Raw genomic sequence first — 27,932 nt, 5'->3', positions numbered from 1 at the left:
TTCGACCCCTGGGTCAGGCAGATCTTCTGGAGGACGAAACGGCAACCCACTCCAGTATTCTTGCCTGGAGAGTCCCATGGACAGAGGAGCCTGGTGGGCTACAGTCCATGGCGTCACAGAGAGTTAGACATGACTGAGCGTATATAGTGTACAACATCACCACCACCCAGTGTTAGGATACTTCCATCACCCCCAGAAAGTCCTCTGGTGCCTGTTCAAGGCCAACCTCACTTCCATCTCTAGCCCCAGGCAACCACTGATGCGCTGTCTCTTGCCTCTAATAAAATGTTCATAGAGAAGCATACAGAAGCCAACATCCAATGGTATGTTTGTGTCTGACTGGCTTTTTATCATAAAAGAATAAATATGAATATAGCAAGATTACAGTTTCCTAACTGTGGCGCATGAAAGACGTTCAGGTGTCACCTAGACAATTAGTTGATACATGAATTGTGTTTTTTTCTAAGATACCGGAAAATAACTACGACATAAAGCCCTCAGTATCACAGATACTGTTGCTTTGAGCTAGAATAGGTTTTAAAATGAATCAATTTTTAAAAAACATGTTGATAATAACATAGATAGTTCATAGATAACGTGAAAATTCTAAGGGTGTGTGCAGCAAATGTTGAAGCCAGTCAAATAGTGACCTAGATTGAGAGAAATCATTTCTCTGAGCTCTGAAATTCTCTACAGATCAATCAATATGCAGGCTTTTAAAAATAATGTTTAGAATTTTAGGGCTATTCAGGTGTTTTATTGACCATTTCTACACTTTTTTATTGAGTGCCTTCTACATGCCAGATGCTAGATAAATGCTCACTTAGAGATTTTAGTCACACCACTTTTGTATCTACATCATAAATATTTTTTACTGGACTTTGATGGTAAATGGGCTTTCCTGGTGGCTCAGGCAGTATAGAATCTGTCTGCAATTCAGGAGACGTGGGTTTGATTCCTGAGTTTGGAAAATCCCCTGGAGAAGGGAATGGGCAACCCACTCCAGCATTCATGCCTGGAGAATTCCATGGACAGAGGAGCCTGGGAGGCTACAGTCCACGGGGTCACAAATAACTGGACACGGCTGAGGGACTAACACTTTCATTTTCATTCTGATGGTAAATGCAGTGACAACAGGAGTGTGTGGTTATGCATTCTGACAAAGCAGTTGCCCAGCCAGTTCTGGGCTGACACGAGAAAGAACCAGAATTCAGGGAAGGGAGAGAAAGTGTGTTTGAGTGATGAGGGGGTTGGCTCAAGGGAGGGGAAATTTGGACAATAGTTTAAAAGAAAGGAGGATGGTTATAGCAAAAGCAGAAGTAGAGCAGAAAACAAACATATTCCAGGGTCAAAAGAGTTGATTCTACTGGCAAATGCAGAGTTGAGAAAGGTGAAGAGTTAGCAACAGGACTAGAAGGGCTGATCCAAATGTTGACTACTCTCAAACAACTATGCACTGGACGCCATGGAAACTAACCAGAGAAGCAGTCATAGTGTCAATCCATTGTGGAAGATATAGAGGCCGGCAGGATGGCTGCATGGACAGATGGATACTGGACAGCTGGATGGATGACAAAGGCAGGAAAGGATGGCTGCTCAGATGGATGGTCATCTGCCACATGTAAGATATTCCACATCCATACCTGTGTTGTTAAGTCCTAAAATTAAAGCTCTGTATTATGTGCTGCCTTGACATCTGATAAAATTGGGAGGACCTTAAATGGCCTAACCACAAGTCTCCTTATCCATTTTTCTGCACCCATAAGGTCCCCTAGCCATATAACCCTTCTTGTTGAGGGCATCAGGCACAGTTCCTGCTTAACCCTGAGAAGTGGGCTTCAGTTCCTGCCAGCCCATGGAATTATTCCAAAAAGCCAATCAGATCCTCCTGCAGCAGCTAAGTGGCACCTCGCCTCTTGTGACGACGCATTCTTGGTCCCCAAGTGTATTCTCATGTGGTCCTGCGTGGGTGTGTGGCGTCCTCCTCCCAAGGCTGAGACAACCAGGGACTAACAACTGCTGTCAGTCTCATCTGCCCAGCGCAAGGGTCGTGTGTCTGGCCATCCCCACAACCATAGGGTAGGAATACCTCCTCACTAATGGGGAGAAGAGGAGGTGATCAAAACAATCCCCCCCCCCCCGCATTTTCCTTTGCTAATGGAACCTGCGTTTCATTCAAGGAGCCATCCTCCCTAACATGACTTATCCCCAGCTCAGAGTTAAAATCCTAACTGGTTTAATTCCACCTTAGGGGTCTCATTAGACTCTAGCATGTAATTCAGTTCTGCCAACTGCAATGTAAAGTATATTTGATGGGATGACTGTGGGAAAGGTTTCCTGGTTTCCAAAAAGTGAGTGAGTGAGTGAAAGTCATGTCCACTGTTCGCAACCCATGGACCATACAGTCCATGGAATTCTCCAGGCCAGAATATGGGAGTGGGGAGCCTTTCCCTTCTCCAGGGTATCCTCCCAACCCAGGGATCAAACGCAGGTCTCCCCCATTGCAGACGGATTCTTTACCAGCTGAGCCATAAGGGAAGCCCAAGAATACTGGAGTGGGTAGCCTATCCCTTCTCCAGCAGATCTTCCCAACCCAGGGATCCAACTGGGGTCTCCTGCATTGCAGGCAGATTCTTTACCAAATGAGCTACCAGGGAAGCCCTCCTAAGAAGAAGAAACTGGAATAAAAGCCCCCTGCTCTACCTCTGGATATTGCTGTATCCAGGTAGGATGCCTTTACCTGCTGCTCCAGTTAACCTGTGACCACCAGTAGATACAGCCTACTCTAGAGAAGGATGAGAGAGAGCAGGGAAACCTGGGTCCTTACCAACACCAGTAAGCCACTGATTCAACAGCCACACCTTTGGATGACATATTTTCTTACTATTTATGCCAGTCTGGGTCGGCATTTTCTCTTCCTTGCAGCTGAAAACATCCTTTTGGCATGTCATCTTTAAGCTGTATTGGTTAACGTGAATTCCTTAATCTATCCATCCATGACATTCTTCTTCTTTTTTCTCATGCATGGCATTTGTAAAGAGTTTTCAGAAGGACCTTAATGTCTAAATTGACAGGTTTAATTAATAAAGATAAGAACTAGGAATCGAGTAACTATTATGTACACTCATAATATCCTTGACATAGGTTATTATTATTGCCCCTGTTTTATAGAAATTTTGTGGAGACTCAGACAGGTGTATGATGAGCCCAGATCATACAAACAGCAAGTGTCCAAGCCAGGATATAAAGGCCAGTTCTTACTGTCTTGCCAAAACCCTGCAGGGCATCCCATTCTGAGTGAGTCTGGCGGGACTAGGAAATCCAAATGAAAGAAGAATTAAAGGAACCTCAACAGGCAAAAAAAAAAAAATTAACAGATCTAGAAGGGTATTTCTTACTTTTTTTAGGGAACACAATGCCGCCAGCAACTTCTCATTTTTTGGCCACTTCTGAACCAGTCACAAGTATTTCAAGTGCAAAATTGCTTGTGAGATGCATAATCAATCAGGTAACAAGCATTTATGGGGCTCATAACATGGGCCTGGCTGCTGGAGTAACTGCTGGGTGCTGTTTTACAGCCCATTGAGAGAAGGGCTAAACTATACTACAAATTTCATAGAAACAGAAGTTTTTAAACTCTATCCTAGGCTTACAGGTCTGGCATTACTGCTGAGCATTTAGGATGTAGCTGAGCACTGCCTACAAATAAGGATTTGGATTTTAGAGTCCAGATGACTGAAATTCAAATCCCAACTCTCTCACTACTGACTGTGTGACCTTTGGCAAGTTTCTTATCTTCCTGAACCTCAGTGTGCAGATCTGTAAAAAATGGATATAACCATAGTTCTTAGTTCAAAAGGCAGGTGTGCTGATTAAATTGGATAATGCCAGGGTTCAGAATGTATTCAATGGATGTTAAAAGGAGACTACTTTTTAACATTTAATTATCCCTTTTTAAAAAGTAGATGCCTATAATCTCCCATGTAGAAACACAGAGCTGGAGTAAAGGGTGAACTGACTACCAGCCTGATTATGCCAAGACTGTTAATCCACACCGTCAGTTCTTCCTGTGTTTTCCTTTCTCCCTTCCTCTTACCTGAAAAGGGAAATGATTCTGGGAATGCTGCCTGGAGTCTGCAAGCCTATGAAAGGTGGTGCAAAGAGCCTGAGGGACAACCTCAAATATTCCTGGGGCCCCACAATGTCAGGAAAGCAGCAGAGAACCCTGGAGCCAAAGGGGCCACACAGGTGAGAAATGGAGTATTTCTTGTCATATCCATAAACAAGGATGTCACAGTCATCTGCAATTTAGGCCCTCCAATTGTGAATTTCTGAGCCCTAAGAGCAACCAGGAAGGAGAAGGATACCTGCAATCCAGCAGCCACTCTCTGTGGTGAACACTGAGGAAAACCACAGGATATTGGCCCCAGATAGCTGAGGTGCAGCTGAAAGGGATGATTTCAGTGAGCCCAGACACTTGCATCTTCCCACATACAGAGAAGCACTAAATTCCTTAATTTGAGATATCTGGTTTTCTTTAATTCACAAAAATATTTTTGATATTTAGACTACCTGCCCTTTGTTGCAAATTTCCATATAATCCAACAGCCCCACCCTTCCCAGCCAGTGCCCTCTGGGTTATCTGACATGCTGTCTCCCAGGCTTGAAGTCCTAAAAATTCCTACTGAATAAAACATAACTCTCAACTTTCAGATCGTGACTACTCATATTTTTAAGTCAACATGGGCGAAGCCAACAAGTCCTGTGACGAATGACAACCATGTGACTAATGACCCAGAGCCAGAGTTCTCCCTCTCCCCCTTGGTTAAACCCCAGGACCGAGAGACACTCAGTATGTATGTACTGCCGAGGAGACGGTGGATGTGCCCAGGACAGACTGCTGTTAGAGGCTTTACACCAGCTTAGCAGGACAGAGACCTGCACTCAGAGTGCAGTTCTAGGAAAGCAAGCCTTATTTCTTGCCCACCTGAGTTGCGGGCTGAGATGCATACCAGCTACAGCAAGAAGATTTCAAGAGTTGCTTATTCTCAACAGACTGAGGTGAATGAATACAAGGTCTACAGATTCCAGCAAGGAAGCGAAATGAAGGCAAAAAGTAGCCACCACTATAGGCCTAGAGCCTGGAGGACAGCAGCCCTTTGATCCGGGATTTTAGGCACAAACACAGAAGCAAATGAGTGAAGGAGGAACAAAGAAACACACCTGGCAGAAAACAGCCAGTATTCATTGCCTTTCACACCCAACTCTTAATAAATCCCAAGATTTGGGTTTGCAGCTAGGGTTTAGCAATTAAAACCGTGTTGCAACACCTTTCTGGTTTGAAGTGGAGAAAGCATAAGGCCTGTGAATTTGAGGATTTGACACCACAGCCTTCTGTGCAAACATCTGACTCACTCTGCCCCTCCAGGGAGGGAAGAAGCCAGCTCAGGTTTCACTGTTAGCCCCCAAACCCCACTGTGAATGTCAGTTCTTTCCCAGAAGCAAACTGAACTACCAAATCTGTTTAAATCAGTGCTGACAACCTAAACCCAAGTTTATGAAGCTGCAGGCCACAGAGGAGGCCTTCTGTTCCAGGACTGCACCATGAGGGGTGAGGAGCCCTGATTCAAATGAACCAGAGCTAGATTTCGCTGTTTTCATCGCTTTAACATTTACATTCTGAGAGCCTAGGGAAATGGATCTTAGAGACACGGAACATTAACCTTTGCTATAGCAAAGTCATGCCTGTCTTCAAACGCCTCAAAAAAAAAAAAAAATGGTACTCCTTATCTCCATTCTAGCCTCCAGCCTTCTGGAAAGGTCAGAGCATGGGAGGAGTCCCGACAGCAGTGAAATCTCAGGAAATCTTGGGCTTACAGGGATGGCAGCGACAATCTAAGTCCACTGACATTTTATGCATGAGTAAATTCAGGCTGAGGAGAGCTTAGAGTACTTTTGCAAAGTCACATTGCTGGATGGCTGAGGAACAGTGACTGGAGTCAATGTTACCTTACTCTGTCTATTCATTTACCATAATGAACATCTTTTGGTTACTATTTGGGGGCCTCTGTGATTATACAGTGGAAGTGAGAAATAGAGTGCCTGATGAGCTATGGAATGAGGTTCGTGACACCGTACAGGAGACAGGGATCAAGACCATTCCCATAGAAAAGAAATGCAAAAAAGCAAAATGGCTGTCTGGGGAGGCCTTACAAATAGCTGTGAAAAGAAGAGAAGTGAAAAGCAAAGGAGAAAAGGAAAGATATAAGCATCTGAATGCAGAGTTCCAAAGAATAGCAAGAAGAGAGAAGAAAGCCTTCTTCAGCGATCAATGCAAAGAAATAGAGGAAAACAACAGAATGGGAAAGACTAGGGATCTCTTCAAGAAAATCAGAGATACCAAAGGAACATTTCATGCAAAGATGAGCTCGATAAAGGACAGAAATGGTATGGACCTAACAGAAGCAGAAGATATTAAGAAGAGATGGCAAGAATACACAGAAGAACTGTACAAAAAAGATCTTCACGACCCAGATAATCACGATGGTGTGATCACTGACCTAGAGCCAGACATCCTGGAATGGGAAGTCAAGTGGGCCTTAGAAAGCATCACTACGAACAAAGCTAGTGGAGGTGATGGAATTCCAGTTGAGCTATTTCAAATCCTGAAAGATGATGCTGTGAAAGTGCTGCACTCAATATGCCAGCAAATTTGGAAAACTCAGCAGTGGCCACAGGACTGGAAAAGGTCAGTTTTCATTCCAATCCCAAAGAAAGGCAATGCCAAAGAATGCTCAAACTACCACACAATTGCACTCATCTCACACGCTAGCAAAGTAATGCTCAAAATTCTCCAAGCCAGGCTTCAGCAATATGTGAACCATGAAATTCCTGATGTTCAAGCTGGTTTTAGAAAAGGCAGAGGAACCAGAGATCAAATTGCCAACATCCGCTGGATCACGAAAAAGCAAGAGAGTTCCAGAAAAACATCTATTTCTGCTTTATTGACTATGCCAAACCCTTTGACTGTGTGGATCACAATAAACTGTGGAAAATTTTGAAAGAGATGGGAATACCAGACCACCTGACCTGCCTCTTGAGAAACCTGTATGCAGGTCAGGAAGCAACAGGTAGAACTGGACATGGAACAACAGACTGGTTCCAAATAGGAAAAGGAGTATGTCAAGGCTGTATATTGTCACCCTGTTTATTTAACTTATATGCAGAGTACATCATGAGAAACGCTGGACTGGAAGAAACACAAGCTGGAATCAAGATTGCCGGGAGAAATATCAATAACCTCAGATATGCAGATGACACCACCCTTATGGCAGAAAGTGAAGAGGAACTCAAAAGCCTCTTGATGAAAGTGAAAGTGAAGAGTGAAAAAGTTGGCTTAAAGCTCAACATTCAGAAAACGAAGATCACTGCATCCGGTCCCACCACTTCGTGGGAAATAGATGGGGAAACAGTGGAAACAGTGTCAGACTTTATTTTTCTGGGCTCCAAAATCACTACAGATGGTGACTGCAGCCATGAAATTAAAAGACGCTTACTCCTTGGAAGGAAAGTTATGACCAACCTAGATAGCATATTCAAAAGCAGAGACATTACTTTGCCAACAAAGGTTTGTCTAGTCAAGACTATGGTTTTTCCAATAGTCATGTATGGATATGAGAGTTGGACTGTGAAGAAAGCTGAGCGCCGAAGAATTGATGCTTTTGATCTGTGGTGTTGGAGAAGACTCTTGAGAGTCCCTTCGACTGCAAGGAGATCCAACCAGTCCAGTCTGAAGGAGATCAGCCCTGGGATTTCTTTGGAAGGAATGATGCTAAAGCTGAAACTCCAGTACTTTGGCCACCTCATGTCAAGAGTTGATTCATTGGAAAAGACCCTGATGCTGGGAGGGATTGGAGGCAGGAGGAGAAGGGGACGCTAGAGGATGAGATGGCTGGATGGCATCACTGACTCGATGGACGTGAGTCTGAGTGAACTCCGGGAGTTTGTGATGGACAGGGAGGCCTGGTGTGCTGCGATTCATGGGGTCGCAAAGAGTCGGACACAACTGAGCGACTGATCTGATCTGATCTGTGGTTGTGACGGGAACAAGGCCCCAGTTTACCATGTGGAAGTCAGAGAGGCCCCCTATCCCTCTCCCCACTTCCTGGAAGCAGAGGTGTAGCTTAAGACTCATCCAAGAGGACACTTCCATCCAGCCCTACCAACAGCAGCCAACCCGCCCACGGCCATCATGTTGGTTCCGGCCTACGAACAGAGTACTCTGGCCAGAGCTCCATGTCCTAGTGACCAGCTTGCTCAGTAACCAAGTGCATAATGAACAGTTTGCCTCCAAGTCAAATACTCTATCAGTATTCATTCAGCTGTCATCTGCTGCTGCTTCTTTTTTTTTTTTCTTGCCAACTTTTGGACATCTTTACAAATTTAAAAAATTAATTTCCTCTAAGGGTTTTTTCCCCCTGCTAAATTTTGTATTCTGATTAATTATTTATGAATGTGTGACTTTTTATGAACAATAAAATTGTTCTTTACTGTTATGGGAGGCTTTTGATAATATATGAACCTTTGAACACACTGTTAGGGACTTTTTTGCAAGTGTGAATAACAACACTTTTTTCTAAGCTATATGTTTACAGTGAGAGACTTTTACTGAACTTGACATAAGATATTAAATTCAGAATAATTCTAAGTGTTAAGCTCAAAATGGAGTGACCTTGGTCAGCAATTAACCAGCATACCTCCTAACAATTAATAGTAATTAATGGCTGACTACAATGAACGAGTCTATACTAGACCTGATGTATAATACTGGGTTCATATTCCATTCAGATCCATATACAAGTATTGAGTTTAACTACAATAATCAAACAACTAACGTTTGTCAACTACATGTCAAAGGCTGGGCTGAACACTGTAGTTTTGTTCTCTTTTAGTTCTGCTCCCTGAGGACAAGGCCCATCTTTGTTCACCACTGTGTCCTCAGCCAGCCCATGGTAGATGCCCTGTTACTACCTTCAGGACAACCAAATGGCCCTGCTAGTAGGTATTGTTATAATCTATCATCTCAACTGTACAGGGGAGCAAATTCAGGTTCAGCTGTTACTACTTGTCCAAGGACATCAGGAAGGGCAGCATGACCTGGAGCCTGCATTCTTGACACGAGGAAGGGCGTGACCTGACATCTGGACCCTAACTAAAGCTTGGAGGATAGGGGTCAGGGTGGACAGACACATTCATGCTGTTTAGTGCTGGGGACCTGGTGAGCAGGTTAAGTACAGAAGCCCCTGGGAGGAGGTGGTTCTGAAATGACTCCTGAAATGAAAGGTGTCTGAATGACTATTCTCGGAGGTAGAAGATTCCACAATGAGACCAAGCTTCCTAGGGAGCCTTGGGACAGAATACAAGCAGGGGTCAGAGGTCAGGGGCACACCCCAGTGGCCTGTGCAATGTGCTGCGGCTTTCCAACAAAGGTTAGCTTGATGGTGAGGGAAGAATCATTCTGAAAACCCAGGATAATAAACATGAGGCCTTGTGGACTAACAAAGAGATTAGTCCTGAGCTCTCTTTTCTTCTCCATCTAATGTATATTAATTTTCTCTAGAAATTAAAAATATCTCAGAGTCTCACGTGGCTTTGGCCTCGTGCCGTTGTGCTAACACTAGTCAATAGCATTTGTATGAAAAGAAAACTGTGGATGGGAATGTGAAATGGTACAGCACTCTGGAAAATATTTGGCAGCTTCTAAAAAGCTAGGCATACACTTATCCTACAACCCAGCGATTGCAATCCTGGGCATCTATCCCAACGAAATGAAAACTTATGTTCACACAAAAACCTGTGCAGGATTGTTCAGAGTCGCTTGCTCTGCAATAGTCCCAAACTGGAAACAACCAAAAAATGTCCTACAATAGGTGAATGATTAAACAAACCACATGTGGTACATCCTGACCATGGAACTATATTCAACAATAAAAATGAACAAGCTAGTGATACAGGCAATAACTTGGATGGATTTCAAGGGCTTTATGCTAAGTGGGAAAAAAACAAAATTTCATGCTGCATGATTCCACTTATGTAACATTCTCAAACTGACAAAGCTCTTGGGACTGCCCTGGTGGTCCAGAGGCGAGACTCTGCACTCCTAGTGCAGGGGCCCAGGTTCGGTCCCCGGTGAGGGAGCTCAATCCCACATGCCACAGGTAAAAAGTTCCCACACGCCACAACGAGACCCAGCACAGCCAAATACACGAACATTTTTATAAATAAATAAAAACTTTAAGTTATGTACTCACTATTATACTACTCTTCATTTTTATACAGATTCGGAGATAATGTGATGCAATCTTGTCTCCCTAAGTTGCATAACAACCAGACATAGAATAAGGCTAGTATTATTAATTCACAGACACCTTCCAACCCCAGGGTTTCATAAAGGAGGTCTAACGAAGGTCCCCTGGAGAAGGGAAAGGCTACCCACCCCAGTGTTCTGGCCTGGAGAATTCCATGGACTGTATAGTCCATGTGGTCACAAAGAGTGGGACACGACTGAGTGACTTTCACTTCACTTCAACATATTAAACACAATGGCTTTCCTTTGGTCAAAAAAGAATTTTTTAACTCTAGTCAAGTAATCTACATCAAAATGTCCAGGATGCTATGAAGTGCTTCTCGGGCCTGGAAATGGAGAGTTTTATCCATCCTGTGAAAGTTCGTGGTACAGCAAGCACGTGGGTGAGGCTTTCTGAGCAACCTTTCCCTTTGCTGCTGCAAAACCAAAATGTGCGCTCAGAGTCTGAGCTTTGCTTCCCACAACAAATGTGGCTAAGGCCAGAGAACACAAGTATTTATACTTTTAGAGGACCCCTTCTTCGTGAGACACGTGGCAGCACCCCTGAGAAGGTCCTTTCTGAACCTGCTGCAGCTTGCTGCTGCCAGTCAAGATGAGAGAGTGCCCTCTACAGGTGAAACTGGGGAACAAAACGGTCTCCAACCCCCGGGAAAGGGTCTGTGGGAATTCACCTGCATGGCCTTTTCTAGGCAGCACCCTTATAAGCTTCCAAAACCTAATGTCTATCAACGCAATACCAGACATAATCTAAGTGTGTGTGAACACACTCATAAAATTCGCATTATCTCTCCAAGGAGAAGCAGGAAATTAGTAGCAATGCTTGTCTCCTGCAAGGTAAATGTCATAAGAGAGATGGGGATGGGGGGAAATTCACTTTCTCTATCCCCAAATTTGGGATGAAAAAGTTTCAAACATACAGAAAAGTTGAAAGAATAGTATAATAGTATAACGACCATCCTGACCACTTAGATTCTACAACTGTTACCATTTACCATATTTGTTTTATCTCTACTATTAATTTACCAGAATTATTCAATTAGAGAATCACAGCAAAAATCTTTATGCCCTTTGAATTCTGTATAGAGTATATCATCGATAGAAATAAATATATTAGTAATAACAACCACCTCTGAGAGAAGTTGTGAGGGAACACTACATTAAATAAGATATACACACACACACAAAAAAAAAAGATATACAGTATATAAATACCTGCCATAGTGCCAAGCACAGAGCACCCGCTCGATAAATAAATGCTACCTACAGTCATTCTTGGGCTTCCCTGGTTGCTCAGTGGTGAAGACTCTGCCTGCCAAGCAGGAGATGCGAGCTCAATCCCTGCATCAGGAAGATCCCCTGGAGAAGGGAATGGCAACCCACTCCAGTATTTTCGCCTGGGAAATCCCATGGACAGAGGAGCCTGGCAGGCTACTGTTCATGGGGTTGCAAAGAGTCAGACACGACTTAGCGAGTAAACAGCAGCAACAGCATAATCATTCTTATATTTCCCTTCTGTTACTCTTAGATTCCATAGTCAACTCATTGCCTTTGCTTAGCCCAAGGCGAGCAGCACAGACAGGAAACGGCTGTTATGGAGCAGACAACAGGGCTCTAAAAAGCTCAGTGACTCCAACCTGTCCAGGCATCAAGGGCCCCCAGCAGGGCCTGGCATCTGGGCCTTTTCCCAATGTAGCCTTTTCCCCACTTTTCCAAACTCTCAGCTCCTGAAAGGCTCCTGGCAGGTCCAGAGCAGAAGGGTCACTTTAGTCGTAGGAAAGTGACAAAGCCTACAGACCACCCTGTTAGAGGCAGGCCGCAGAGCAGGGAGGAGGCAGGGGGTGGCCATGACACTAGACCCTTCTGGGCTGCTCTGGGAAAATCCCTCCATGACTACAGATATTCACCTCTTCCCACAGACCATCTTGTAATGAGTTTTCACTGTTTTCTGATCTCAAAAAAAGTACAATAAATATAAAATACAACTCAGTATGTAGTAAAAAAAACAAACACGCTATCTAGATTTCTGCTGCTGCTGCTGCTAAGTCACTTCAGTCTGTACGACCCCATAGACGGCAGCCCACTAGGCTCCCCCGTTCCTGGGATTCTCCAGGCAAGAACACTGGAGTGGGTTGCCATTTCCTTCTCCAATGCATGAAAGAGAAAAGTGAAAGTGAAGTCGCTCAGTCGTGTCCGACTCTTAGCGACCCCATGGACTGCAGCCTACCAGGCTCCTCCGCCCATGGGATTCTCCAGGCAAGAGTATTGGAGTGGGGTGCCATCGCCTTCTCCAATCTAGATTTCTAAATATGTCAAATAACATGTAATTCATAATATGCATATATACAATATACATATATTAATATATATTAACATGTATAAATAATATACATGTTATCAGATAATATATATATATAAATGAAAGTCACTCAGTTGTGTCTGACTCTTTACGACCCCATGAACTGTAACCCGCCAGCCTCCTCCATGCATAAAATTCTCCAGGGAAAATACAATTCAGTATGTGGTAAAAATGAAGTAGAGATTCAATGCTAGCTAGGCCTTTCTTTTTCTCTACACACTTAAATGCAATATATGACACATTATGTTCCTTTATTTACATTATATACCGATTGATCAATTTATAGACCTACTGAGCATCTCTGACTACGTGGGTTTTTACCACATACTGAACTATATTTGGTCAGACTAACCCTTTTCCCACCCTAGTGGGGAAACAAGCCGTAGATAAACCAGCTGAGTCACCACTTGCTCTGCTGGACATGACCAATATCTCTCTGAGGTCTCAGGCCTACAGATATTCGTGGGCCTGCCAGCTGCCCACGAACCCAGAGATTTCCTCCAGTCCTTGTAGAGAGAGAACTGGGGAACTCGCCTGCCCCTCAGTCTTAAACGGTACGCACTACTATCTCCACTGCAATAAACTGAACGTATTGCACCCCCCCAACAAAATATATACATTGAAATCTAATCCCCAATGTGACAGAGATGAAAGCTTTGGGAGGTGATTAGGTCCCAGAGCAAAGCCCTCATAAATGGGATCAGTGCCCTTATTTTAAAAAAAAGAAGACCCTGGAGAGCTGCCTCATGCCTTCTGCTATCGAAGACACTGATAAAATGGACAGCTATGAACCCGGACGCAGGCTCTCACCAGACACCACATCTGCTGACACCCTGATCTAGGACTTGCCAGTCTTCAGAAATTTGAAAAAAAGTTTCTGCTGTTTTCTAAGTTACCATGTCTACCATATTTTGCTACAGTGGCCCAAGTAGACTCAAGACACTCATTTGACAGATGAGAGATGATGTACAGATGCCATAAGCAATGAGCTCAAGGTGAGTGGCAGCGCTGGGATGCCTTCTCCTGCCTGTGGACCTTTAATACCGATGTCAATGTAGAAATGTGTACTTACGAGTATCAGCAAAGCTGTAGGGGAAAAGCCACTTTCAGATACTCTTTATTGGAATTTACATCTGGAAATCAACAAAACAATACTGAACACAATTTACAATGCACAGTTCCAGTAGCTAAGGCTCCTTGCTCACAATGCAGGGAGCCTGGGTTCAACTCCTGATCAGGGAACTGGATCCCATGTGCCGCAACTAAGATCTGGTGCAGCCAAGTAAGTAAATAAAATAAATAAATAAATAAATAAATATATATATATATATATTTTTTTTTTAAAGAAAAGTTAATACATATGCCAAAGTACATGGTGAGGATTCAAGGAAAGACAAGCACACGCTGCCCTAGCTATCATACTAACTGCAACTACAGACCCTTTCAACATAGACAGCAATGACCCAAGGATGGTGGAAAGCAAATGGTATCAGGAGAATCAGAAAAAAGACCAGAATTCAAAAGTCCATAAAACTGGTGGGGAGTTCGGTTTTCTCCCTTCAGCACTGCCTGGCCTAAATTCAAAGGCACCTGCTTAAAACTCAGAAGTTTTCATCGAGTGCAGACAGAAAGAGTTCCAAGAGAAGCCCTCTCTTTCTGATCTGGCGGGTGGGGGCTTCGGGAGAATATTCCATTTCAATCTTGGTTTTCTTTTCTCTGTTTCCTGCCCTAGCCTGCATGCAATACCTTAGTGCTGGCGGCAGCAGTGGGTGGTCAGATGCTTAACACTCTGCTGCTGCTGCGTCACTTTAGTCGTGTCCGACTCTGTGCGACCCCATAACGGCAGCCCACCAGGCTTCCCGTCCCTGGGATTCTCCAGGCAAGAACACTGGAGTGGGTTGCCATTTCCTTCTCCAATGCATGAAAGTGAAAAGTAAAGTGAAATCGCTCAGTCGCCTCCGACTCTAGCGACCCCATGGACTGCAGCCCACCGGGCTCCTCCGTCCATGGGATTTTCTAAGCAAAAGTACTGGAGTGGGGTGCCATTGCCTTCTCTGGCTTAACACTCTAAGGTGGGAGGGGCGGGGGGCGGGGATTCTGTCTCTAAGCAGAGGAGCTGGGATTCCAAGAGCAGGGAGAGAATACCATTGCTGTTTCTCTCCTGTCCTCCTTGGTCCAGATGCAGAAACAGCAGTAAGCAGTGAACAACAGAGCAGACGAACTAAAGCCACACTGTTACTGGCGGACTTGTATCCCCATCAAATTCCTATACTGAAGTCATAACCCTCAGTATCACAGAATGTCACAGCAGTTGGTAATGAAGGTACAATGAAGTCATTAGGGGAGGGCCTAATCCAACATGGTTCATGGCCTAATCCAACATGAACTATGGACAGAGGTTCGTGACATTGTACAGGAGACAGGGATCAAGACCATCCCCATGGAAAAGAAATGCAAAAAAGCAAAATGGCTGCCTAGGGAGGCCTTACAAATAGCTGTGAAAAGAAGCGAAAAGCAAAGGAGAAAAAGAAAGATATAAGCATCTGAATGCAGAGTTCCAAAGAATAGCAAGGAGAGATAAGAAAGCCTTCTTCAGCGATCAATGCAAAGAAATAGAGGAAAACAACAGAATGGGAAAGACTAGGGATCTCTTCAAGAAAATTAGAGATACCAAGGGAACATTTCATGCAAAGATGGGCTTGATAAAGGACAGAAATGGTATGGACCTAACAGAAGCAGGAGATATTAAGAAGAGATGGCAAGAATACACAGAAGAACTGTACAAAAAAGATCTTCAGGACCCAGATAATCACGATGGTGTGATCACTGACCTAGAGCCAGACATCCTGGAATGGGAAGTCAAGTGGGCCTTAGGAAGCATCACTTTGAACAAAGCTAGTGGAGGTGATGGAATTCCAGTTGAGCTATTTCAAATCCTGAAAGATGATGCTGTGAAAGTGCTGCACTCAATATGCCAGCAAATTTGGAAAACTCAGCAGTGGCCACAGGACTGGAAAAGGTCAGTTTTCATTCCAATCCCAAAGAAAGGCAATGCCAAAGAATGCTCAAACTACCGCACAATTGCACTCATCTCACATGCTAGCAAAGTAATGCTCAAAATTCTCCAAGCCAGGCTTCAGCAATATGTGAACCGTGAACTTCCTGATATTCAAGCTGGTTTTAGAAAAGGCAGAGGTACCAGAGATCAAATTGCCAACATCCACTGGATCATCAAAAAAGCAAGAGAGTTCCAGAAAAACATCTATTTCTGCTTTATTGACTATGCCAAAGCCTTTGACTGTGTGGATCACAATAAACTGTGGAAAATTTTGAAAGACATGGGAATACCAGACCACCTGACCTGCCTCTTGAGAAACCTGTATGCAGGTCAGGAAGCAACAGGTAGAACTGGACATGGAACAACAGACTGGTTCCAAATAGGAAAAGGAGTATGTCAAGGCTGTATATTGTCACCCTGCTTATTTAATTTCTATGCAGAGTACATCATGAGAAACGCTGGGCTGGAAGAAGCACAAGCTGGAATCAAGATGGCCGGGAGAAATATCAGTAACCTCAGATATGCAGATGACACCACCCTTATGGCAGAAAGTGAAGAGGAACTTAAAAGCCTCTTGATGAAAGTGAAAGTGGAGAGTGAAAAAGTTGGCTTAAAGCTCAACATTCAGAAAACGAAGATCATGGCATCCGGTCCTATCACTTCATGGCAAATAGATGGGCAAACAGTGGAAACAGTGTCAGACTTTATTTTTGGGGCTCCAAAATCACTGCAGATGGTGACTGCAGCCATGAAATTAAAAGACGCTTACTCCTTGGAAGGAAAGTTATGACCAACCCAGATAGCATATTGCAAAGCAGAGACATTACTTTGCCAACAAAGCTTCGTCTAGTCAAGGCTATGGTTTTTCCAGTGGTCATGTATGGATGTGAGAGTTGGACTGTGAAGAAAGCTGAGCGCCGAAGAATTGATGCTTTTGATCTGTGGTGTTGGAAAAGACTCTTGAGAGTCCCTTGGACTGCAAGGAGATCCAACCAGTCCAGTCTGAAGGAGATCAGCCCTGGGATTTCTTTGGAAGGAATGATGCTAAAGCTGAAACTCCAGTACTTTGGCCACCTCATGCGAAGAGTTGACTGATTGGCAAAGACTCTGATGCTGGGAGGGATTGGGGGCAGGAGGAGAAGGGGACGACAGAGGATGAGATGGCTGGATGGCATCACTGACTCGATACACATGAGTTTGAGTGAACTCCGGGAGTTTGTGATGGACAGGGAGGCCTGGTGTGCTGCGATTCATGGGGTCACAAAGAGTCAGACACGACTGAGCAACTGAACTGAACTGAACTGAACTAAGCCCTTGAGCCACAACCACTGAGCCTGCACTCATGCTCTGCAGCAAGACAAGCCAATGCGACGAGAAGCCTGCCTGTAGCAACAAAGACCCAGTGCAGCCAAAAAGAAGGAAATAATAAAAATGTTTTTAAAAATTTGGAACTTTAAAAACTGAGCTGACTTTGGAACCACAGCCCACAGCAGGCAGGTGGAAATCCAAATCATCTGATTACCTGCAAAAATGTAAAATATGAATATTCTCTAGCCAGACTGACAAAAAAATAAGGAAGAAAGACAGAGGTTACCAATTTCAGGAATGAAAAGGGGGATATCACTACAAACCCTACAGAACATAAAAGTGAATTTTGTGAACAAATCAACATATATAAATTTGGCAACCTTCATGAACTGGACTTAGTCCTTGAAAAATAACAGCATCTGACATTTACCCAAGAATAAATAGATAGCCTGAATAACTCTATATCATTAGAGAAACAGATTTTGTAGTCAAAAGCTCCATGAGAAAGAAATCTCTGGACGGTTTCAAATATAAATTCTACCAAACATTTAAGGAAGAAATAAAACCAATTCTATACAACCTCCTTCACAAAGCAGAAGAGGAGGGAACACTTCCCAACTCCATTTGAGGCAGGCCACCATGACACTGATACCAAAATCAGACAACACAAGAAATCTTCCATAAACATACACATAAAATTCCACAACAGACTAGCAAATCAAAAGCCAGCAATATATATGCATGCACACGTGTATCTTTACATGTATCTCACCATGACCCAGGACGGTGTATACCAGTAATGCAACACTGCTGCAATCAACATAATCCACAATGTTAACAAACCAAGGAAGAAAAATCAAATGATTATATATTAATAAATTGATGCAGAGAAAGTATTTGACAAACATGCAATGGCCATTCATGATTAAAGGACTCAGCAACTGAGAAACAGAGGGAACTTCCTTGGCCTGAATAAGCATCCATACAAAAACGTTAAACAAACATCACACTTACTGGTCAAAGAGTGAATGCCTTTCCTCTAATGTGGGGAACAAGGTGAAGATGTCCATTCTCACCACTTCTACTCAACATAGGAACTAGAATGGCAGCAAAAAAGGGAAGAAAAAGAAACAAAAGGCAAAATATTAGAAAGAGAGAAAAAAATTATCTTTCACAAACATAATTGTCTAAGCAGACAATCCCATAGAACATACAAAACCAGCTTCTTCTGGAAACAACAAATGAGTTTAGCAAAGTGGCAGAACATCACGTCCACACCTGAAAATCAACCGCATTTCTACATACTAGGAGTAAACTATCAGAAACCTAAAAATATAAAGTTTTTAAAATTTGTTCGTTTTTAGCTGCGCTCGGCCTTGATTGCTGCGTGCAGGATTCCTCTAGCTGTGGCAAGCAGGGGCTACTCTACTCTCAAACTGCAGAGTGCCGGCTTCTCTTGTGCAGAGCATGGGCTCCAGGGCGCACAGCCTTCAGAAGTTGCAGTGCCTGGGCTCACAGCTGTGGCGCTCGGGCTCAGTTACCCAGAAGCACGCGGCATTTTTCCAGATAGGGGACTGAAACCGCATCCCCTGCATTGGCAGGCAGATTCTCAACCACTGAGCCACCAGCAAAGTCCCTAGGAACCAAAATTATTAAAAATAACATTTACAATAGCCTAAAAAGGACAGAAATAAAATATGTGTAAGATGTGCATGCTGAAAACTACAAAAGGCTGATAAAAAAATCAAAGACTGAAATAAATAGGATACTAGCTCTTTTTAAAATGTTCTACAGATTCAACACTATTCCAATAAAAATTCTATCAACACTTTTTTGGGTAGCTTCAGATAAGCTGATTGTTAAAAAAACAACTTTGAAAAAGAAATGTTGGAACACTCACATTACTTGATTTTAAAAACTACCTCACAGCAGGAGTAACTAAGACAGTGTAAGACTGAAAAAGGGATAAACACAGAGACCAATGGGACAGAAGAGTCCCACTTCAGCACTCAAAACAACGAACTGATTTCTGCACAAAGGTGCAAAAGCAATTCAGTGGAGAAAAGATGGTCTTCCTAGCAAATAACGTTAAACAAGTGGATATGCATACGTAAGAAACTCTCGTGACTTTCCTGGTGGAACCGTGGATAAGACTCTGTCTGCCAGTGAGGGGCACACAGGTTCAATCCCTGGTCTAAGAAGATTCCACATGCCATGTAGCCACTAAGCCCGAGGGCCACAGCTACTGAAGCCTGTGTGCCAAGAGCCTGCGCTCATCAACAAGAAAACTTTACTGCAAAGAGAAGCCCACGCACTGCAACTAGAGAGCAGTCCCCACTCTTCACAACTGGAAAAAGCCCGCACACAGCAATGAAGACCCAGTGCAATCAAATATTAAATAAATAATTAAAAAAATTTTTTAAACTCTGGACCTAAACTTTACTGTTGTTCTTGTTCAGCCTCTCAGTTGTGGCCAACTCTTTGTGACCCCATGGACTGCAGCACACCAGGCTTCCCTGTCCTTCATCGTCAAAAATTACCTCAAAATGAACCACAGATCTAAATGGAAAACTGTAAAACTTTACAAGAAAGCATCAAAGAAGTTTTGCAACCTGGTGTTGGGCAAAGTTCTTAGAGATGACATCAAAACATGATCCATACGAGAAAACTCCGGTAAACCGAATTTCATCAAAATGTAAACCCTTTTTTTCTGAAAGACTGTTGAAAAATGATGAGATATCTCACAGACTAGGAGAATATACTGTCAGCCTTCAGTATCCAGATTCCACACCTGCAGATTCAATCAACAGAGCATTATGTCAGAGGTCCTACTGTTGCCAGTCAGCGTCCTTGGACTCTTTAATCAACAGAAATAGGTAAGAAGCCAGACAAGGAATTTTGGGTAAAGCTTTATGGGGACTCGGGCCACAGCACAAGGGACTGACAAGTGACTGATGCTCTTGCTCGTCCCCCCTCCCCAAGGGAGAATTGTGAGGTGGCTCCTTAAATGGCGCAAAGATAGAGGGGGGTGGTTAAGGGATTCTGCCCACACCCTTGGAGGTACTGTGTGCAGGGATCACGCATGGTACCCTGCTTTCATTCCCCACACCACAGAAGTGGCAGTTGTCTTTAGCTGCCAAGTTGTATCTGACTCTTAGCAACCCCATGCACAATAGCCCGCCAGGCTCCTCTGGCCATGGGATTTTCCAGTTAAGAATAAAGAAACGGGTTCTGTTTTGGTCTTTTTGTATCTTACTGTTCATGTTTTGCCCCAGCTGCACACGCATGCAGTTATTGTTAGTTGGTTGTAATTTCTTTTCATATTGCCCATGGGGTTCTCTAGGCAGGAATACTTGAGTGGGTTGCCGTTTCCTCCTCCAGTGGAGCACCTTTTCTCAACTTTTCACTATGCCCCGTCCATCTTAGGTGGCCCTGCACGGCATAACTCACAGCTTCACTGAGTTGCACAGTCCCCTTCACTACGACAAGGCTGTGACCCATGAAAGGGAAAAGATATGACATTGGAAGATGAGCCCTCCCAGATCGGAAGGTGTTCAATATGCTATTGGGGAAGAGCAGAGGCAAATATTAGTAGCTCTAGAAAGAATACAATGGCTCGGCCAAAGTGGAAATGATGCTCAATTGTCGATGTGTCTGGCTTTCCTGGTGGCTAAGACAGTGAAGAATCTGCCTGCAATGCAGGAGACCCAGGTTCAATCCCTGGGTCAGGAAGAGCCACTGAGAAGGCAATCCACTCCAGTATTCTTGCCGGGAGAATACCATAGACAGAGGAGTCTGGCAGGCTACAGTCCATAGGATCACAAAGAGAAGGACACGACTAAACGACTAACACTTCTACTTTCTGGTGGTGAAAGTAAAATCTGATGCTGTAAAGAACAATATTGCATAGGAACCTGCAATGTTAGGTCCATGAATCAAGGTAAAGTGGATGTGGTCAAACAGGAGATGGCAAGAGTGAACAGTGACATCTTAGAAATCAGTGAACTAATATGGACAAGAATGTTTAAATTTAATTCAGATGACCATTATATCTACTACTGTGGGCAAGAATCCCTTAAAGAAATGGAGTAGCCCTCACAGTCAACGAGAGAGTCTGAAAGGCAGTATTTGGGTGCAATTTCAAAAATGACAGAATGATCTCAGCTCATTTACAAGGCAAACCATTCAATGTCACAGTAAACAAAGTCTATGCCCCAAACACTGATGCCAAAGAAGCTGAAGTCAAATGGTTCTGTGAAGATCTATAAGGCCTTCTAGAACTAACACCAAAAGAAAGATGTCCTTTTCATTATAGGGGATTGGAATGCAAAGTAAAAAGTCAAGAGATACCTAGAGTAACAGGCAAGTTTGGCCTTGGAGTACAAAATGAAGCATGACAAAGGCTAACAGAGAGTTTTGTCAAGAGAACACACTGGTCATAGCAAACACCCTCTTCCAACAAAACAAGAGATGACTCTACACATGGACATCACCAGATGGTCAATACTAAAATCAGACTGATTATATTCTTTGCAGCCAAAGATGAAGAAGCTCTATAAGGTCAGTAAAAATAAGACCTAGAGCTGACTGTAGCTCAGATCATGAGTTCCTTATTGCAAAATTTAGGCTTAAATTGAAGAAAGTAGAGAAAACCACTAGGCTATTCAGGTATGACCTAAATCTAATCCTTTAACATTATATAGTGGGGAGGTGACAGATTCAAGAGATTAGATATGGTAGACAGAGTGCCTGAAGAACCATGGAAAGAGGTTTGTAATACTGTACCGGAGGCAGTGGCCAAAACCATCCCAAATAAAAAGAAATGCAAGAAAACAAAGTGATTGTCTGAAGGGACTTTACAAATAGCTGAAGAAAGAAGAGAAACAAAAGGCAAGGGAGAAAGGTAAAAATATATCCAACTGAATGCAGAGTTCCAGAGATTAGCAAGAAGAGATAAGAAAGCCTTCTTAAGTGAACAATGCAAAGAATTACAAGAAGACAACAGAATGGGTAAGACTAGATAGATATCTCTTCAAGAAAATTGGAGATATCAAGGGAACATTCCATGAAAGGATGTGTAAGGTAAAGGACAAAAATAGTAAGGATCTAACAGAAGCAGAAAAAGAGATTAAGAAGAGGTGGCAAGAATACACAGAAGAACTATACAAAAAAGTCTTAATGACCTAGATAACCAACATGGGGAAACAATGGAAACAGTGAGACTATTTTTCTGGGCTCCAAAATCACTGCAGACGGTAACTGCAGCCATGAAATTAAAAGATGCTTGCTCCTTGGAAGAAAAGCTATGACCAACCTAGACAGCATATTAAAAAGCAGAGACATTACTTTGCCAACAAAGGTCCGTCTAGTCAAAGCTGTGGTTTTTCCAGTAGTCATGTATGGATGTGACAGTTGGACTATAAAGAAGGCTGAAGGCCAAAGAATTGATGCTTTTGAACTGTGGTGTTGAAGAAAACTTTTGAGAGTCCCTTGGACTGCAAGGAGATCCAACCAGTCTATCCTAAAGGAAATCAGTCCTGAATATTCATTGGAAGGACTGATGCTGAAACTCCAATACTCTGGCCACCTGATGCGAAGAACTGACTCACCAGAAAAGACCCTGATACTGGGAAAAATTGAAGACAGGAGGAGAAGGGGATGACAGAGGACGAGATGGCTGGATGGCATCACCGACTCAATGGACATGAGTTTGAGTAAGCTCCGGGAGTTGGTGATGGACAGGGAAGCCTGGAGTGCTGCAGTCCAAGGGGTCGCAAAGAGTCAGACATGACTAAGCGACTGAACTGAACTGAACTGACTGAACCACGATGATGTTGTCACTCACCTAGACCCAGACATCCTGGAATGTGAAGTCAAGTGGACCTTAGGAAGCATGAACAAAGCTAGTGGAGATGATGGAATTCCAACTGAGCTATTTAAAATCCTAAAAGATGATGCAGTTAAAGTGCTGCCCTCAATATGTCAGCAAATTTGGAAAACTTATCAGTGACCCCAGGACCAGAAAAGGTCAGTTTTCATTCCAATCCCAAATAAAAACAATGCCAAAAAATGTTCAAACTAGTGCACAACTGCACTCATTTCACATGGTAGGAAGGTAATACTCAAAATCCTCCAAGCTAGGCTTCAGTAGAACATCAACGAAGAACTTCCAGATGTACAAGCTGGGTTTTGAAGAGGCAAAGGAAACAGAGATCAAATTGCCAACATTCACTGGATCATGGAAAAGGCAAGGGAGTTCAAAAAAAACATCTACTTCTGCTTCACTGACTAAAGTCTTTGACTGTGGGGATCACAACAAACTGAAAAATTCTTAGAGATATGAGTACCAGACCACCTTTCCTGCCTCTTGAGAAACTTGTATGTGGGTCAAGAAGCAACAGTTTGAACCGAACATGGAACAATGGAAAGGTTCAAAATTAGGAAAGGAGTACGTCAAGGCTGTACATTGTCACCCTGCTTATTTAATTTATATGCAGGATATATTGTGTGAGATGCTGGATTTTAAAAGGTGTTCAGTATCATTAAATACTAGGGAAATGCAAATTAAAATCACAAGGGCCACCATTACACATTGATTAGAATGCCTAAATAAAAATTATTAGTAATATCAGGTGCTGGGAAGGATCCCAGAGCAACTGTATTTCTCATACATTGCTGGAGGAAACCTAAAATGGTACAGCCACTCTGGGAAAAGTTTGACAATTTTTTAAAAGTTAAACATACACTTAACAGGCAATCATACTGCTGGATACCCAAAGAAATGAAAATTTAAGTTCACATAAAAACCTGTAAACCAATGTTCACAGCAGCTATACTGGAAATAACTAAAAATGAACACAACTCAGAAGTCCTTCAATGGACGAATGGATAAACCAACAAAGCCATACAGCTACTCAGCAATAAAAAAGAATGAAATGTTGATACACAGAATTACTTGAATGGGTCCCCAGGGCATTAGGGTGAGTAAGTATAGTCAGTCTCAAAGAATTACATATTGCATGATTCCACATAAAAAACATTCCTGAAATAACAACTAAAGTGGTTAAGAAGAGAACAGTGGAGTTAGGGGTGGAAGAAGGTGTCTACGTGCGTCTGCAGAGGGAGTTTCTCTACAGTGATGAAACGATTCTGTACTTTGATTGTGCTGGTGGCTACATAAATTTGTACAGATGATGAAGTTTTGTAGTACTCTTCACACACACGCACACACGTAAGAATGCATATAAAAACAGGTGAAAGCAGAATAGAGTGTCTACCTAACTAGTATCGTACCAATGTTAGTGTCTAGCTAACTAGTATTATACCAATGTTAGTTCGTGTCTAGCTAACTAGTATTGTACCAATGTTAATTCTGGGTTTCAACAACAAGCTATAGTACATAAAATATTTTTGTTGTTGTTCAGTTGCTAAGTCATGTCCAGCTTTTTTGTGACCCCCATGGACTGTAGCCAGTCAGGGTCCTTTGTCCATGGCATTTCCCGGGCAAGACTGGAGTTGGTTGCTCGGTGGCTCAGCAGTGAAGAAACTGCCTGCAAAGCAGGAGATTTAGGTTCAGTCCCTGGGTCAGGAAGATCCCCTGAAGAAGGAAATGCAACCCACTCCAGTATTCTTGCCTGGGAAATCTCATGGACCGATGAGCCTGGTAGGACTACAGTCCATGGAGTCACAAAAAAGTCAGACATGAATTAGTGACAGAACAATAACAACAAACAATATAAAATATTACCACTGAGCAAAGCTGGAAGGAAGATACAGGAAAACTCTTGTACACTCTTCGTATTTTTATACTTCTTGTGGGTCTTAAGATCTCCCAAAAGAAAAAGTTATGAGAATAAAAAGAGGAGTAAAGCATTAAGATTTAACACGAATGAATCAATTTCAGTAACATTTGCTAAGCTAAAGAAGCCAAACACAAGAGCACAAGGTATATAACAAATATATATATAAACAAATATAACTCCATTTGTTTCAAGTTCTAAAACAGGCCAATGGAAATCACATCAGTGGTTGCCTGTTGAATTGAGTGGAGAATTACTTAGAAGGAGACATGAGAGAACTTCTGAGGTGGTAGAAATGTGCATTTTAATGTGTTTAACTTATAGCTAAAAAGCTGGAGTGAAAAATCTTTAATAAACCCTGATTGCAATGACCAAAATAATAATAATAATTGTGGAACCCTGTGGAGATTGAAACTTTGGATGAAGGACTTTCTGATGAGTGACAGCCCAAAGATACTGGAGGACAAATGTTCCTGGAACTTTGGAAAGATTTAATTGCAAGAGTGAAGTGGTTAGCCAACTTACACTTTCCAATCCTTTTCTGTAAAATTCAGTGAGCCTATGAATGTAGATTCTCTTTAAAAAGATTATGGATTTATACTTTAGCACTTCCAACTTTTGTGCTTTTTACTCCAAAACATAAAATTGTGCTGGGTTTTCCCAAACTGGCCATTTATAGAGTTTGAAAGGAATGTATATATACAGATAAAGATATTCAATGTGTCTGAACTGTTTGCAGTCTTATTTTAAAGGAAATTCTCACCTGAGGCCAGCTGAGTCCTCTGGAGTTGCTACTGCCGTTCTGACTCAAGTGGCCAGGCTGGCTACACAGTCTCAGGATTCCTGGCTTTTTAGGATCTCTGTGTGAATAAAGTCCAGGAATACTGTCCTCTGTCTACATCACAGTCCATATTTTTGGTTTCTCTTTAGGCCTTTCTTCCTTTACCTTAATACCTCCTTTTGCTTTGTAATTTTACTTCTGAAATCTTTTAGTGCTGGACGGTGGGAGAGGTGAGACAGGCAAGAGCACTGACTTACATTTTTGTTCTAAGCAGAACCCAGGAACCAGTGAGGGGTGATATCTCAAATTTGAGGCTATTCCCGAGGATGCTGTGTGGCTGCCAGAGAAGTACTAGTTTCCTGTCAAGGACTTGACAAGTAAAAACCGTTGCTTGCCATTTTGCTCTACAACAGTTGAGTTATTAGCCACTGCCACTGCTGACCATCAACATACCCTGAAAGAATTCAGGACAAAGACTGAAAATGAGGCACTCCAAGGTCTGAGAAAACCTGGTAAAACAGGCCTTCAGATAATTTCAGGAGAAAAGCTTATGAACCCAATTTCTTGCATCTCACCATACTTGGAAAAGCACTAAAAATCATTAACTAAAATATCTACTCATGACTAGCAGTAATCTTCTACCCAGATGTGTGCCAGACTGCATACCCTTCTCCAAATCACTATGCACTATCTGAGAGCAGTCTCCTGGGGTATAGTCCTCATTAAGTCCCCAAATAAAACGAATCTCACAGCTCTCACGTTGTATGTTTTTATTTCAGTCCACAGACTGAAGGGACTAGGCAATGATGTCAGGTGAGGAATACAGAACGTCTTGACTTCACATCTTAGAGACAAATTTTCCATTTTAAAGATGATGAAGCGAAAGCCCAGAGACTAAAAGCCATGCCCAAGCAGCTGTGTCCAAATTTCTCTCTCTAGCACTACCTAGCCTCTAGCTCTAGGCTCCAAACATTCAACCTGAGTATGGTCCAGTTGTCTAAATACAGCTTATTCAGAATAGTCTTACCTCTCACCTACGTCTAGGCGCCTCCCTTCCCCGACCCACCCAACAACAAAAACAAAGAAGACCCAAATCTTCCTCAACTCTTCCCCTTCCCTCACGGCAACCCTATTGATTCCAGTCCCAAACAGATCTTAAACCTGTCACCTCCTCTCCATGCTGAAGCTGTCCTCTATTCCAGTTCTCTCTACCCAAGACTCCCTGGGGTCTCCCTGCCTCTGCCCTAGTCTCTCCCTAGTCTCTCCCTGCTGCACTGGCTTCTCGGGGCCCTTACAGTAAACCCAGATTCTCAGGCTGCAGACCAGCAGCAGCTCGCAGCCCTCATAGACATTTCTGAAATGTCCTGGATAACAGCGAGGGCTGGGGGAGTCCCCAGAGGTCCTACCTGACCCGTTCCCCTCACCCCCAAGTCGAAATGAGACCAATGAGATAAAGCTTCCAGAGGCTTCCCTAGACAGGTTATGTTCAGTCACTAGGCGTGTCCGACTCTTTGTGACCCCACGGACTGCAGCACGGCGAGCCTCCCTGTCCCTTACCATCTCTCAAAACTTTGCCCAAGCTCATGTCCATCGTATGGGTGATGCCATCCAGCCATCTCATTCTCTGACGCCCTCTTCTCAGGTGATAGGCCCTCTCTAAATGCAGGTTGTTGTAACTCCCTCCCAGGTAGGGACCCCAAATTCCGCTTTACGAAGCAGTGGGGAAAGACTACCTTTTACAGTCAGGAGTCGTAAAGTCAAATTCTGGCTCCTTTAACCAATCCCTTTCATTCACCCTATCCATCTGAGAAATAGAGCTAATAATACTAACACTAATTACCTGAAAGGGTTCCTATGAGAATAAAGTGAGCCATAAAGCACTTAACATAATGTCTGGCACACATGAAAGCTAGCTCCAGTTCACATTCTAAGGAACCAAAAGACAGTGTTTCCAGGGTAACTTGTCAGACTGTAAATACCCAGTCACCAGATTATGTATAAAGTGCTGCTTCGTACCAAAGCGTTTCTGTGCCTGCAGTTTTCACGGCCTCGAGTTACGCTCCTCAAAGTCTGACTTTCGGTCCCCGCGTCCAAAATACCAACACGGACAGACGCGCTCCGGGCGTGCAGCCCTAGCGCCAGGAACCGCCTGCGCTCCCTAGTTGTTTTCCGGCCGCCGCAGACTGGGACCACCCACACGCCCCCTCGGCCCGCCCCCTCGGCCCATGACGCGCTGCGGGAGGCGGGGCACGCAGGCGTCGTGC

The 27,932-nt window shown here is 43.3% G+C and overlaps 1 protein-coding gene across 1 annotated transcript in view; it reads right to left on the bottom strand.

Annotated features, from left to right (window-relative positions):
- Positions 1 to 27,796, bottom strand: part of KCTD6 (potassium channel tetramerization domain containing 6) — a 49,580-nt gene extending 21,784 nt beyond the window's left edge. Inside the window, exons 1-2 of the mRNA XM_027522745.1 lie at positions 27,685 to 27,796; positions 18,103 to 18,185 (exon numbers count right to left, since the gene is read on the bottom strand). Of these exons, the coding sequence (XP_027378546.1) occupies positions 18,103 to 18,158 (56 nt within the window). The 5' untranslated portion in view covers positions 18,159 to 18,185; positions 27,685 to 27,796. The remainder of the gene's footprint in view (positions 1 to 18,102; positions 18,186 to 27,684) is intronic.
- Positions 27,797 to 27,932: the final 136 nt, after the last annotated feature.

Source organism: Bos indicus x Bos taurus, chromosome 22 (assembly GCF_003369695.1).
Source record: "Bos indicus x Bos taurus breed Angus x Brahman F1 hybrid chromosome 22, Bos_hybrid_MaternalHap_v2.0, whole genome shotgun sequence".
Taxonomy (NCBI): Eukaryota; Metazoa; Chordata; class Mammalia; order Artiodactyla; family Bovidae; genus Bos; species Bos indicus x Bos taurus.
Note: the sequence above shows the minus strand (reverse complement) of the source record. Positions and strands in the feature narration are given on the sequence as shown.